Below are 14,884 nucleotides of genomic sequence, written 5' to 3'. Positions count from 1 at the left end.
GGATCTGCCCGAGTCAGGCACCACCAACAGACTGTCCACCGGGCGTGGCCCCCTCTTCCCATGTGGCCTCAGGGGACGGCTCCCTCAGATGTGGGAGAGTCTTCGTTGGTTGCTCAGGGAAAGAAACCCAGCGAGCTGCATTCCACCCTGAGGTGCTCTCTATATGACAAGGAATCAGGGAGACAAGGTTGATCTGGGTATTGGTAATACAACAGAAAAATTATTTTTTGTGAATTCTTTACAAGAAACCGAAAGTCAGCCTGTGGCTAAGTGATTGGTAAGTTTGGCGAGCCCAGAGAGGTGCAGATTCTACTCGTAGGAGGTACCGAGGTCCCAAGCCCTGGGGGCGTGGTGCGCAGGCCCGCCTCCTGGGTAATGCCGCCTCGGCTGCGCAGCTGTAACGGTGCCGTTTACAGCGGTGCCATTTACAGCGACCCGACTAGGGTCTGAGAAGGAGAGAGAAAAAAGTTTTTACAGAAATAATAGCCAATCACTTTCCATTCTTCCAGCCATTTCTCCTGGTATTTACCTTCATATTTTCTTTCTATATTTTTTCATGTTATTCACTGACTCCATATCATGGAAATAAGAATCTAGTTCGTTCTTCCCCAGCCCTTCTCCCCGGCGCACGCACACCAACGATGCGCATACCTGCCCCTTCCCGGAGGCCCATCTCACCGTATTTAGGTAGCTCTCTGTCACCGTGGCGTGTGCCTGTTCTCCACCGTCGCACCGCGTACAGTTGCTTCCTCGTACAATTTTCTTGTGTCTGTGGAGCTAATGTGTGCCTTGTGTTTTCTGAGTATGTGTTTGCATTCCATCTCAGAGCTCTTCGGTTGCAAGTTCTGAGCAGAATCGCTACCCCTGCACTTCCCTTCCTTCGGCTGCTGGGGGTGCTGTGTCCCCAGAGCCGCCACTGTCAGCATCTGGGGCTCAGCCGAGCTCCGTGCTGTCGGGTAGCAATCGCGCTGGCCTCCCTCCTAAGAACTGCTCTTACCACTTGCCGTGGGGCTGCAGGTCTTCACCTGTTCGGTGTACTCCCATATTGCATTGGAAGGTGTCCTCCATAACTTCCTGAGAGAGGGGGCGCAGGAGATACAAGTTTTGAGGCAAAGTGGTGACCTCCGAAGATGCCTGCACCCGTGGGCCCGGTGGAGAGATGGGACCTCTCCAGTCAAAAGGGGTCTCGCAGCTGGGTAAACAGGCCTGAGATGGGGGAGTCTCCTGAATTACCTGTGTGAGCCCAGTGGAAGCACAGGGGGCGCCACGGGGTCGGAATCAGGGCGGTCTGAACCGGACAGGCTCTGGCCGTGCCGGCGGAGGCTGCGCCAGGAGCCCGGAGCGCGGCAGCATCCTCGGCAGAGCTGGGAAGGTTGGCCCTGCAGCCCCGGTGGGAACCTCGGTTCAGCCCCGGGAGACCGGCGTCAGACCCTGCCCTTTGGTGCTAGGAGGTCGTGCACTGGCTCTCAGCCCTTCGGAGGTCGCTGGCTCCTCCCTCGAGCTCGGAGGAGGATCTGGTTGGCGAGGATTCCGGGTTGGAAATCCCTTTCCTTCTGCATTTGAGGGGCTGCTGGCTTTCCCCGCTTCCAGTGCTGAGTGGCGGCCGTGCCTCCTGCCCCTTCCGGTGGTGCGGGGTTTGTCGCCCTTTTCTCCGGATGGTTTTTACTCCTCCTGTTCTGAGATTTCACAAAATTGTGGGGTTTTTATTTTCTCATTGGGCTGGCTACTCACGGTTCTTTTCATTTGAAAACGACGTCCTTCAGTTTTAGGATATTTTCTTCTGTTTTTCTTTGGAAATTTTCCTCCTTTCATGTTCTCTCTTTTAAAAATTCCTGATAGGAACTGGACCATGTCTGGGTCGATCCTTTTGTTTTTCTCATTTGTTTCTGTTTTGCTCTTTTTGTTCATTCTAGAAGATTTCTCTGACTTTTATTGAGTATTTATTATCGGCTGTCTTTTAAATTTTTTTCAAGAGCTATTTCTCTTTTTTGGGGAGGACCACACCACAGAAACATCTGTATTTGTGTGTTCAGGGGAGGGAGGCGGAAAGAAAGCAGCATCTCGACCAGGCCCTTGTCTGATGCAGCTTCTTGTCCTGCAGGGTTAAGGGAGACTCTGAGGAAGCCCCAGTTGTTTGGGGAAGTCCGGGCGTCGCTGCTGTAGGCGCTTTGAGGGGTGGAAGGGAGGAGGTGGCGTTTGAAGGCCCCTCACACTGGCCTCACCCTCTGTCTACCTTCAGGGACCTGGGGCAGGGAAAGTGCCACTTCCATTCCTGTCTCAAGAACGTCGGGCGGGGAGAGTGACACTCCCAGCACGCTGGCGAAGACGGCGAGTCACCTGTGACCACCCTGGACGCTGGGCCTGGCCCTGACGGGCTCTCGAGAGCCATTTCTTATTCTCTGATCGGAATAGCCTGTCGTTGTTTTCCTGGGTGCATCTCTTGGAGCCTGTCATTCTTCCTTGTTTTGCAAGATGTATTTTTTTAAAGTTGCCTTCTGATACTTGATTTTGCTGTTTCTCTTGAATTCCCCTTTTTCTCGTGTAATTTCTCTGTCTCACGCTGGAAGCTTTGCTCCAACTCCCAGGGACCCTGGTTCTCCATCCGTGCACACCTGAGGCTCTCAGACCTGGTCACAGCTCCTTGCAGGGTAGTTGGGTCCCCGCCGGGCAGCGGGCTGCCCTGATTGTCTGCAGTGGTGGCTGGCTTCGTTGGGGGACCTTTCTCTTGCTGAGGGTCCATTTTCTCGTGGGCTGGTCCGTTTCTCCAGAGGGAGCTGAGCAGAGGAGTGAACGTACCCAGAGCCCCGGTTCTCAGGGCCGACACCCCACCTGGCTGCCCCTCCTGAGCCAGAGTCCGGCCACGTCCCAAGAGGAACTCCTAGGGCCCCACCCAGCCCACACTTGGGCATTTTCTGGGGGATCATCATTCAGCCATCATGTCCATTTATTGTCCTTTTTCAGCATCAGTAACATAACACCAGGTCGGCCTTCAGAAAGACCCTGCAGCCATTTGTGTGGCCTGTCTCAGGACATGAGCCCCTTCTCCCACGGATGCCCCGACACCCTGAGGGGTCTTTATGACCTATGACGGGGCGTTGTTATCTAGGAGTTCATTAACTTAATTTCGGGGTCTGTCCTGTGCTCAGAAGTGACTGCAACCATGGGTCAGTTAGCTAGAGAACGCTTTGTTTCATTCTGGTCTTAGTGCACTTGGCCCTTGAACAGGTAGGGGAGTGGGGAGGGCCCCCAACACTGGTGCCGTGGAAAACTCACGGGTCACTTTTGATTCCCCCATAACTTAACTACTTCGAGCTGACTGGATATTGCTGTGCATGTGTCATGGCGGGAAATGACAGACTACACTGGTGCCCGCATGTACCCCGGCCTTCCTGGCATACCTTTTTCTTAATTTTTTTTGATATATCTAGGCTACGCAGTTAATCTTTTTTTAATTGTTGCAAATCTCAAAAAAACCTTTCCAATATATTTGTTGAAAAAAACGTTTGAATGAGAGGGCCCACGCAGTACAGACCTGTGTTGTTCGAGGGCCAGCTGTAGCCAGTTGCTTTATTTTGAACTTCTTTTCCTCTTGGGCTTGCACTCTGAGACCTGCACAGGGGGGTCTCTGGTTCCGTAGGAGCGGTGTGAGGCTAAGTGCCCGCAACGGACGCAGGGCACCTGTCACTTGCAGACGGAAGACACACCCAGAGCCTGGCCGCTTGCTTCTTCCCGTCATCAGCTACCTCGGTGTATTCTAAGTGTGCTTATGTAACAAGGTGCCCAGGGCAACAGTGTCAGGCACAGCTCAATTCGGAGACAGCGTCTCGCTGAATTCTGGCCACAGCCCTAGGATGTGCAACGCCAGTGTTAACTGCCATTTGAGAGACTGATTGAGCGGTTACGAGCCTGCCCGGAGCCTTGGGACTGCGGGTGTGGCGGCCTCTCCCCTTTCAGGTCTAGCCTGCCCCGTGTTATTCTGTTTACGCCTCCAGGCATGGAGGCACCAGTGCAAAGCCCTTACGGCTGAGCTGGTGCCCGGACCCCACAGGATCCCCCCCACCTCACACACTGAGGAAGGATGCGGTCCTGGGGCTCCGGCCAGAAAGGGCGCTGATGTCAAACCGCGGGCTTTCAGGTGCCAAGCTTACGATTTCAGAACTGAACGCTTAAGCGCAGTGTCGGCGTCACCAGGAGACACGTTGACTTTGGGCTCTCTTGCTTTTTCTTGTTGCCATTTGTAATCTTAGAGTCTCTGGGGCTGGGAGGTCGCCGTGTGCGGCCACCTGTCAGGTGTCTGAACCCCAGGCCTCACTCCGATCTCCGCCTCCCCCACCCACACCGCGCCAGGCGGCCTGGTTCCCCGGCAGCTCGCCTCTGGCCCCTTCCTCTCCAGTGCATCCAGGGGTTCCCTCCCAGGTCCACAGAGCCCGCCGCCCCACTTTTTAGTTTAAAATGGGAAGAAGTTACGTGATCGTAGATATCAAAGAAGCAGTATTCTCATTAGTTATGATAGGATCAGGCTAAAAGAATCGCAGTGTGAGGAGGCACATGGGAGAATGTTTGAAATCGTTTTAAGTACCTATCTGTGTCAAGTGACCAGTTCAGACTATGTCTTTGGGTGGCAGCGAGTGTGTTGCCTCCTCGGGGCGCCTGTGCCCGTGGGTCTCGGGCCAGCGGGAGTGCCCTTTCGCTCTTTAAGACACTGAGCCCGATGACAAGGGGCAGGGGGTTCTGTGCCAGGTCATCTAAGACAAGGGTAATTTCCAGAGAAGGAATAGGGCATTGTTACAGAAATTTCCAAGTGGAAATTTCACAGTTCCCTACAATCTTGTTTTCAAGTCTGTCCTGGACAGGGGGTTCCCAAGAAGTCCTCCTGAAAGCCTTCCAGAGAGGGATCCCGCTCTGGAACCCCAATGCTGCCCCTCCCCCCAGGCCCAACCCCGGCCCCGGCCCCTGACGGGGCGCCAGGTTTCCAGACCTCTGACCCGACTTCTCTTCCCCAGGGCCCCGTCATTTACGCGCAGCTAGACCACTCCGGCGGGCCCCGCAGCGACAAGGTCAACAAGTCTGAGTCCGTGGTGTACGCGGACATCCGGAAAAATTAAGACAAGGCCCAGGCCGTGTCCCAAGCAAGAGACAAAGTCACACTGGACTCTGGTGTGGAAACGCAGCCCGTCACCACCTGTGGCCTTGGATGAGGACAAGCACACGGAGGGAGCGGAAGACGTGTACAAAGGACGTGTGTAAATATTCTATTTAATCTTCTGAGTTGCGGAGCCGGTGGTGCGTGCCGAGGAGATGGTCTGCGTGTGCATAAATACAAATCGTCTGGCTGCTTTTCGTACTTCTTTGCGTCCAGGGTCGTGTGCAGCTGGGGGAGGAAGTTCGGCAGCATCCTGTCTCCATCGCTTGGGTGTGGTTTGCCCTCACGGAGACGTAGGGATCTTTTCAAGTCCCAACAGACATGGCCCTTGCACCCAAGGGCTGAACCAGTCTTAGCTGTTACTGTGGTCGGAGAGTGAAGGCCCTCCGAGGGACACACGCCTGGGGTGGCCTGTCACCCACTGCCTGCTCCGACTATTGGGGGGTAGTTTTTAGGGGACATCTGTGAGCTATGCCATTTGGGGACAATTTGAGAAATTTCTGTTGATGTTTTTTCTCTCTGAAACACAGCATTTTCACTCTCTCTGCTGTGCACTTGGACTTGAAAGCTTTCCTCCTTCCACCTCAGCGGCTGCATTCGTTGTAGCGAGAGCAGCGTAGGGGACGGCCAGAGGTCAGGGCTTCCTCGGCGGTTTAGGCCAATGCCATCTACACGTCCTCAAAGAAGGACATAGGCCTTGCCTGAGAAGTGGGGCTGGTGCCTGTTAGATTCTTTCCAGAGTCCTCCTGCTGGGGACCAGGGTCCCTGCACGGCCGAGGAGCGGAGGTTCCTTTCCTCCTAAGGCAGCAGAAACAGGGTCTGGGGGGGGTGTCAGCAGGAGCCCAGAGCGCTTCCTGGGGATCCATCTCCTTTCAGACGCATCAGTCTCAGTTTGGCGCTGCCTCCGGACCCCTGAGGTTGCAGACTGGCTCAATTTTTAGGTCAGCACGTACGTAGCGCTAGTACTTCTGCTTTGGGGCTCTTCTCGTCCTGTTTTTTTGTTTGTTTGCTTGTTCACTTTCCACATTTGTCCCCGTGGGGGCAAGCAGTGGACCAGATGAGGGACTCTCTCAGCAGCTCGGGTATCCTCCCCGTAACTGGTTTTGTCCCACTGGCCACCCCCAACCCCACCTCAAACCTGAAATTTCTCTTTTTCCCCCGAAAGGACAAGCGAAGTGAAATCATTAAACCCTAATGTATATTGGCCATTCCTCCATTTGCGGGATTACTTGGTAGTAAAAGCATTGTTTTAATTTAAAGTGCTCCAAAAGCCTGCAGTTCTGGGGAGGTCAAGGGCATGCTGGGGCACGTGGGGACATTCCTTTCTTTCCCCTTCAACTTGAGGTTGGTCATAAGCTGCTTCCTTTTCCTCAAGGGCATCTGCCTCCAGTGAGGGAGCCTGGAGGCCGGGCTCCGAGGGGACCCTTAGGGGATCAAGCTGCCCGTGCACAGCACAACCGAACGAGGGCACGAGGCTTCCCAGCCGCCTGCAGACTGGTGGTCTTCAGTTTTCCGAGGAGCCACCGGTTCTTCCTGTCTGGCTGACACTCCCTCTGCAGGCACGGGAAGGGGCTCCGCAGTCACACTCCATACCTGCGGTGTCCTGCAGCTGGGGACCGGCTGCTGCGGGGCCGTGTGTGGCCGGAGGATTTCCTGCACCCTCCGCCCTGCTCCCGGGCCCAGCGCCAGTGAGGGACGCGGAGTGCTTGCCCTGAGACGTGTCCGCAGGGCCCTGGATCTGGTCCCCCTGGACCCCTGGAACTTCCTGCATTCAGTTTGAAAACAGGAGCAGTCAGCAGCCCTCTGATGTGTGTGGCTGGGGTCAGGGGAAGGGGAAGGGGAAGGGCGGGCTGTGGAACTGTCTGCACTCTCCAAACGGACGCAAACAGTGCTCTGGTGAGCCTCTGTCTTCCAGGAAGAAAGGACACACCTGGTCTCGAGGCCAGGTGTGCGGTCTCCGTTTAACACTGCCCGACAGCCGCTACTTACAGAGAAAAGGGGTGCTGTCCTCTCGCCCTCCCTCCCCAGGCCCTGTGAGCACACTGGGCACTCCTGGCGGCCCTGACAGCAAGCGCGCCCACTTCTCCTCCGACCCCCAGCATCCGCGGGCACCCCCAACACCCACCGACTCCGGCTGCCTCCCTGCCCTCAGCTCCCCTCCTGCCTGACCTGTGACCTCCCCACCCAGCCAGCCCCACCCCCGCCCATCCGTCAGCACCTGGCAGAGGTCCCCCCAGCCACCTGTTCTGGCTCCCGGACAGGCTCCTCTGGGGAAGTGGCTCACACCTGGTCCCACTTCCTCCTCACACCACCTGCTGTGGGTCTTGGGGGCCTCCCCCCTGTGTCCCCAAGGTCCTGTCCCTGGCCACAGATGGCAACAGTGGGGCTGCTTCTAAATGAGAGTCCTTTTCCCATCTCACTGGCGGAACAAGACCTCGTAAAAGCACACGTGACTTCTGAGAGGCGGCACCGGAAAGCGATGACTTAGACACTAAATTCCAAACCCGCCGTAGCTGCTCAGTGGGTCTGTGTCTCCCCAGGGAAACCCACCAAGTCCATTATTTGTTGTTTCCTTAGCCCATCGTTGTACTTTTGTGAATATTTTAATACATCTTTTTCAATGACTGAATTGTGTTGTGTGCTCATTTTGAATTAAGTAGAAAAAGAGCCCAAGGCCCTGCCATTCATCCCACGCCCACCAGCGGCCTCCCTGGGCCGCCACAGCACCCGGCCGGCTTGCCTCCGCCGGGGGCCCACGCCCGACGCGGATTTGCGGGTTTGCTCCCCGACTTCCGCTCAGGCTCTGCCCCAGAGCCACCTTCTGGGAGGGACCTCTGTCATGTGAAAAAGAGCAGCCTCCTGCCCAGCCCGCCCTCCTCGGCCCCTGATCTGTGCTCTGGTTTTCTCCTGCCCACTGACACTCACGTTTTTTGCCGCCCCTCCTGAAGCATCAGTATCGGGGAGGCCAGGACTCGGCTCCTTGGCTGCTGCTCCGTCCTCTGTGCGGCGAGCAGCTCCCGGCTGGCGCCTTGCAGGAGCTGGGTCCCGGTGGCCAGCTGCATGGGTCAGCCACCCTGCAGATCTGTGTCCAGGGCTGGCGTCGGTGGGCACCAGGTGTGCTCCCCAGGGAGCTTGCTACCCGGGGTGACGGAAGGTGACCTCGTAATGACTGCATGCTCATGCGCCGGTGCTTGGCGTTTCTTGCTCTCTACGCAGCACCAGGCTAACGCACGCCGGCTCTGATCGCAAACCCACTTTCAGAAAGACCGTGTCAGGCTCAGGGTGTGGGACTTGCAGGGAGGCCCAGCTGGTGCCCGAGGCCTTGTTCTCACCCTCTAGCCACAGACAGGAGCCTCACTTCCTCATCGGCACAAACGGGGGACGGGCAGCGGGCGGGGTGCCTGCCTGCGGCTCCCCCCTGTGCCCTGGGGATGAGGGAGGTGGCGGTCGGGTGGTGGAGAGACTGGGGCCTGTGCACGGCCCTTACTCTCAGGTCAGAGGACAACACGTGTCTCCGTCTGCTGAGAGCTGTGCCACCAGGAGCCTCTTACTAATAACACACTGGAGTTCTCCAGTCATCTGTGAACTGCAGGGACTGCCGTGTCTGCAGGACAAGCTCCTGGCTTGTGTCACTTTCTCCGAGGAGAGAGAAAGAGTGACCGCTGGCAGGGTCCCCAGACGAGTGAGCTCCCGTGACCTCGCCCACTGAGGGGCTCCTCGGGCTCTCCCATCTGCTCGCTTCCCCCCATGTGGGAGCCAGGTCTCAGGGAGCTGCCCGCTGCTGCCGGGGCTGTTTCCAAGCCGCCCAGCGACTGTGCCTGCCGATGACACCGTTACTTCTGAGAGTGGCTTCTGGCCCGGGGAGCGCTTGCCGGCTCAGGGCCGCCGCTGGCCTCTGAGCCCTCTGGGTGACCGCGGCGCAGACAGACTGAAGGGCCAGGAACTGACCATCCACTTCATGGCGCCCTTTCCCCACCTTTTCCTGTGTACCCCAGATCTGTGACTGAGAAGGACTTTAAACGAAAGAAAGGAATGCAGTGTGGCCGACCTCCACGTGCCCACTTCAGTGACGTCACCCATGCTTCTTGTCTCGTCCCTCTGTTCTGAGTGACTTTGACACCAAACCCCAAATCCTGACTGTTCACTGCCACATTCTTTGGGGTGCATCTTCTAAAGAGTGGGTGTCCCGTACGTGCCCAGGATGTCTCGTCACACTTCAGGGAAATGTGTTAAAAACGCGTGTAAACAAGCCCTTCCTTCACGTCCTATAACACCTGGTCCAGACTCAGGTTTTCTTGTCTCAAAAATGACGTTTCACAAACAGCTTCTTCAAACCGGGACTGAGATGGGGTCCCTGGAAAGCGGCCATGCCTGCTTCAAACATGAAGATGGGGCCGCGGCGCCCTGCGGTTTGCTTCTCCCCTGGGCGTGCCCGTGCGCGGGAGGGAGGGGCCATCGGCCATTCACCACCCCCCGTCCAGAGTCTTCTCTCACACGGATGGACCATCCCACCTGAAATCAGGTCTGAATCCCTGGGCATTCAGGTCGTTTCCGGGTCTCTCGTTTTTGCGCCCACGCATGACACTGCAACAGTCATCTGTCCCTACAGACTATGGAAGAAGCAAAAGCCAAATGCAAGTCAAAGGCAGCCCGGGATGAGACAAGCTTCCTGGTGCCTTAGAAACACTCAGCCCCTGGTCTGGGACCGGGGCAACAGCCACCGAGCCCAGTGCTCCTACTCACATCCTTCCTGAGGCCGTGGGGTGGGGGGGGGCCGTGGCCCCAAGACTGGCTGAGACCTGGTTTGTAAAAAAAACAACCGGGGCCAGGAGGCCAGGGCCTGGGGTCCCGGGAGCGCTCTGGCACCTGCTGGGGCCTTGGCTGTGTCTGCAAGGAAGGAAACCCACCTCTCTCAGCCCCGGGGAGTCCCCCCGGGAGCTGCTGCTTCCCGCTTCAGTTCTGCCTGCAAACAGGATGTGAGAACCATTGTCCCCTCCTTGTGGTGGGCCTTGTGGAGCAGGCCTGGAGCGTTCCAGAATATGAGGAAGGGCTAGGTTTTTTTTTTTTTTTTTTTTGATCTCCTTGCATCTGGGAAGAGGAAGCCTGCCAGGTCACATTTGCCACATTTGCTCTGGAGCCAGCTTTGCGCTTGCTCCAGAGCACGTGGCGGCCACAGCCCTGGTTTCCTGGCCCTTCAGGGCATTAAGTGACCTCAGGCGTCTGTACCTGTGGGAGTGGGGACAGCTGAGGCTGGCTTGCTGTGGGCCTGAAGTGTCCCTTGCCTGATAAGGAAGGACTCCAAGGACCCGGAGTTTTGAATCCAGGTCCAACCTCCTTGCTTTCTCTGGCTTTAAAGTGAGTTTTTATGGTGGTGTGTTTTTTTTATTACAGAGTTTCTTTCAACTAGATAAGAAGGCACATAAAATCTAAATTTACTTTGTAGGGAATCTCATAGAACGTGCACTTGGGCCCAGAGGAATGTGGGACGTCTTGCAAAGCCCCGCCCTTGCTCTCGTGGACGGAGCAGCAGGCCAGATGGTTTGCTCTGAACACGTCTGGATGCGCCCGAGTCAAAGTCGGCCTTTCTGCCCCACACGTCGGCCCCAGCAGAGGGGGGACGTGTTTCTGAGAAGCTTGCTGGAGCATCTTTGTCGCTGAGCATGTAGGACCTCTGGCAAACACACAGGTGAAGCTGCCAGCGAGGGGCCCCCTGCTCTGTGTCCTGACACTGTGGGTGTCCCCCTGACACAGGACACCTCAGGACACGCCAGGCTCGGGAAGAGGGGGCTGATCTGATGATCTCATGCTGGCTCACTGAGGCAGGGCCGCAGAGGAAAAGCCCGGGGGAGAGAAGTTACTTCAGAACAGAACGGCTTGGCTGGAAATGACGGGCATCCTTCCATGTCCTCTTACAAGCCCCAGGGAGAAAACGCCAGATTCAAGTCTCTGCCACAAACTCCGGCTGTTTCAATTCCGGCTTTTAGAGGAGGGCTCTTCCTAGGCCATGCTCGGGCCTCCGCCCTGGCCACGGGCAGGTGTTCAAGTCCCTGCAAAACTCGGTCCTCTCCGGTGGAGGCAGAGGGACCGAAAACAGGTTAGCAGCCCAGGCCACTCACGTGGGCTCACTGTGAAGCACGCGCCACCGGGCAGGCGCCCTGGGAGCGCGGTGGCGGCAGGAGCAAGCGGCTGGCTCGTTTTCTGCTCCACCCCAACCCCTGTGCACTCCCAGCTGTCTGAGCTCCCTCTGTAGAATGGGCCCTGGCCGCTGTGCCGGGCTTCCGAGGCGCCGCTTTGGGGCTAGTGCAGTTTCAGCACCACCCCCCACCCCAACGCCACACGGGCCGCACGCAGCCGTTACCACTCGTTTTCATTAAAGTCACATCACACGTGAGATGCAGACCCCTGGCCACACGGAGCACATTTCAAGGCTGAGCAGGGACCCAGGGCGTGGACAGTGTGGAGAGGGACCACCCCCTCGGCAGACTGTGCAGGGGGGAGGGGGTAAGAATGAGCTGGTTACATGCACATGCTCCCTGATCCTCCTCACACCCCTCTGCCCTCGTTGTGGGGGCGTGGAGGGTGGGGATGGGGTGCCCCACCCCCCTGCGGTGGGCCCAGGGACTGCCGCTATCCTGGGGGTGGAGAGCACACACCCCGTCACCCTGTCACCCTATCCCTCGTGTGTTCATTGCTGCCACAGCCCTCACACTGTGCAGTGCCGGGCGCTACCGAGAACCCCATGGAGCCGGCGAGGCCTTCATATGCTTCCCCAATGCCAAGTGCAAGGGAGACTGAGCTGAGGGTGCAGAACCGTGCCCTTGGGGAGCCCAGCGAGGAGGCAGCCCCAAACAGACAGTGCCACGCAGTCTTGTGAGAACAGCTGGATGGGGAAAGACAGACAACTGCTGGGGAGTGACAAGGATGGACTGATGGACTCTACCTATGAGGCATGCTGGGAGAGAGTGCTTTGGGGCCGGAGGATTTGGGAGAAACCCAAAAGACTCCAGTAGAGACCTTCAGATGGAAGGACCAGCCCAGAGGCTGGGGTCGCAGGACTGAACCTGGCGGGGAGCCTGGAAAACTTCATGCTCCCAGCGAGGAAACTGGGCGTCCCGAGGGCAAACAACAGAATTTAAGTGGAGGCACCAACAGGGGTCGCAAGTGAGCCAGCTCAGCCTCCTGCCATGCAGGGTGCACCTGTGAAACCGAGAGGTGAAGTGATTGTGTGGTTCCTGCAGAGCTCGGGCTGGGGGTGGAAGTACAGAAGGTAGATCACGCCTCCATCACTCTCTGCTCCTGCAGCCTTGGTGGATTATCTGCCTCCTCCTGAAAGGACCAGCAGCCAGAATCCCCCTTCTCAAGTGATGACCCCGAAACCCTGATGCCGGACACCTGCTGCAGGAGTGAGGGGAGTGGCTGTGGGAGCCGGAGTGGTTCCAAGTGCTGCTGGCTGAGGCTTGCAGGGGTTGACCAGAAGCTCCTCCCTGGGGACCGGCCACTGCACAGAGTGGGTGTTGCCATCTGCTGGCCATAAAGAGGATGCCATGGCCGTCCCTTGGAATTGCAGCCAGATGGGGGGGAAGGGACCTCCTCGCAAACTGAGTTCACGCCCAAGGAAACTGACGCAGTGGTCCTGTAACCCAGGCCAGTGGCATGGTCAGGGTTCCTATAAAGCCCAACGCACACGTTTCTGGATTCAGGCACATGGAAGGCAAAAATCTTTAACCTGCCCTCAAGCCTTGCTCCCCTCTGTCTCTGTCCTCAGCATTTGTACCAGAGCTCCCTGGGGATCAGCCACTGCACAGAGTGGGTGCTGCCATCTGCTGGCCAGAAAGAGGATGCCATGGCCGTCACCACACTTCCAATGACAGCCGGCCTCCCACCCTCTGCCCCCAGCCTTGCCTGCTCTGGCTTCGGCTAGGTCGCACGAAGTGAAAGGCGTCTGTGAAGTTGTGGAGGAGGAAGGATCGTGCCCCCCACCCACCCACCCACCCACCCAAGTACAGAAGTGAAGAGGTGGGGAGGCGGGCACAGCCGCCGAGTCTGCTCCTGCCGAGCTCCCGTTGGGGGATCCAACCCTCAGCTCTCCTGGCCGGCATCCCTGCACCGGGCCTGGGGCCCAGGCCTCTAGACCAGCCTCCTGGTGCCGCCTGGATGTCCAACCTCCTTTGTGGAGGAGAAATACACAGCTGCCCCCTTTCCAGAAGGACAGTGAAATCCTGGCCTATTGAAGGGGTGCCCGTGTGGACCCTGCCCCCGGAAGTCACTGTGATTCGGGGGGTATGTGTCACAGGGGCCAGAAGACGGCTCTGGGCAGCTGCTCCGCCCAGGGGAAGAACGCTATCGCCTGGTTAGAGATGAAAACACACACCGTCTATGCATGGAGGAGCGACCCGCTGCTCATCAGAATCACTGCTACCTCCACGCTCTACATTTCACTTCCTTCCACAGTGAGCTGGCCCGTGAGGCCCGAGGGCTCCAGAAGCCGCAGCCGGGTGTGACAGAGAAGCCCCCACCCACCACGAGGAGAATTCACAGTTTGTAATACCGCGCTACACGGCAAAGATGGAACAACTGGACGTTTAAAAATAAACACTTTCAGTTTAATGGGTTGACTAGACAGGTCTCTGTCGCAGCATCTGCCGTGGTGATGCTGCCCTTTCCCCGCAGGTCGTGACCCTGCACGTGCGGAGCCAGGGTGGAGGCAAGGCGGCCGCCAGGAAGGGCCGCATGCGAACAGGCGGGTTTTGCAGGAGCCCCTGGGAGGCGCTGGCTGCGAGGAAAGCTTCGTCCCAGGCGAGGCCTCCTGCCCCCTTCCAGGCAGCGTTAGAAAGGGTTATCCAGGATGTTCACTCGCATGAGGAATTTGTTCTTCTGGATCTCCTGCATGCTCACTCTGCCGCACACGACCGACTGCCACGACGGGAGGCTCTGCAGTGTCAGGGGCCACGTGTTCTTGGTCGGCTCGGAGCTGGAGTACCACCATTCCTGCGGGGGGCGAAGGGGACGGGGGCCCGGTCGGCGCTCCTGGCCACGGCGGTCCAGACTGGCCCCACCAGAAGCGGGCCCGCGTCGTAGGGCTTGTAAAGCCGTGTGAACCCAGGCCACAGACATGCAGCTGTGAGTGCACACCCGAACACGGATCTTGAGGCTAAGGCGCCGGGCCAGGTGCTGCGTGTGGGCTCACCCTCTAAGAGGGGAGAAAAGGTGGGCACACGCGTGCAATGCACACTGTGAGGTGGGGAGGGTCTGGGTGAGGGGAAGACCTTGCTCCAGGGATTTGGAGGGGGGCCCCACGAGAACTCAGGAGGAGTCCGGAGGCCCACGGCGGCCTCCCCGCCTGCGAAGCCTCCCCGGCCCGGGCTCAGGGCCGGCCACTGACTGCGGGCACTCACTCACCCGGCTCATGTCCAGCCAGTTCATCTCCAGCAGGTTCCCCTGGGCCTCGGAGAACTGCAGGGCCGTGTCCAGGAAGAGGTCGCAGTTCTGCCCGTCGCCCATGAGGAGGCACACGTAGGCCATCAGGTGGTAGAGTCTCGGGTAGAAGATGGTGCCCGAGATGTTCTGAGACACCAGGTTCTCCATGTTCTGCAGAGAACACGGCACCAGGGAGTCGGAGGGGGGGCCCGGGCGGCGGCACCTCCTCTGTGGGGGGTCCGGGTGCAGCGCAGGTGCACGCCGGCCGGTGGGGCCGTGTGTCACCCAGACGGAGCGGGGGAGCAGGGGTGAGCAGGGGACACT

The 14,884-nt window shown here is 58.2% G+C and overlaps 2 protein-coding genes across 3 annotated transcripts in view; one reads left to right on the top strand and one right to left on the bottom strand.

Moving 5' to 3' along the window:
• The window catches only part of MPZL1 (myelin protein zero like 1), a 34,547-nt gene extending 26,775 nt beyond the window's left edge, over positions 1–7,772 (top strand). The window contains exon 6 of the mRNA XM_037167440.2: positions 5,004–7,772. Coding sequence (XP_037023335.2) covers positions 5,004–5,105 — 102 coding nt within the window. The 3' untranslated portion in view covers positions 5,106–7,772. The remainder of the gene's footprint in view (positions 1–5,003) is intronic.
• Positions 7,773–13,757: 5,985 nt separating this feature from the next.
• The window catches only part of ADCY10 (adenylate cyclase 10), a 50,536-nt gene continuing 49,409 nt past the window's right edge, over positions 13,758–14,884 (bottom strand). For both annotated transcript variants that reach the window (XM_037167507.2, XM_053659378.1), the window contains 2 exons: positions 14,543–14,731; positions 13,758–14,131 (listed from right to left, as the gene is read on the bottom strand). In XM_037167507.2, the coding sequence (XP_037023402.2) occupies positions 13,970–14,131; positions 14,543–14,731 (351 nt within the window). In that variant the 3' untranslated portion in view covers positions 13,758–13,969. The remainder of the gene's footprint in view (positions 14,132–14,542; positions 14,732–14,884) is intronic.

This window comes from Artibeus jamaicensis, unplaced genomic scaffold, assembly GCF_021234435.1.
Source record: "Artibeus jamaicensis isolate MK-2021 breed Jamaican fruit bat unplaced genomic scaffold, CSHL_Jam_final scaffold_625, whole genome shotgun sequence".
Lineage (NCBI taxonomy): Eukaryota > Metazoa > Chordata > Mammalia > Chiroptera > Phyllostomidae > Artibeus > Artibeus jamaicensis.
Note: the sequence above shows the minus strand (reverse complement) of the source record. Positions and strands in the feature narration are given on the sequence as shown.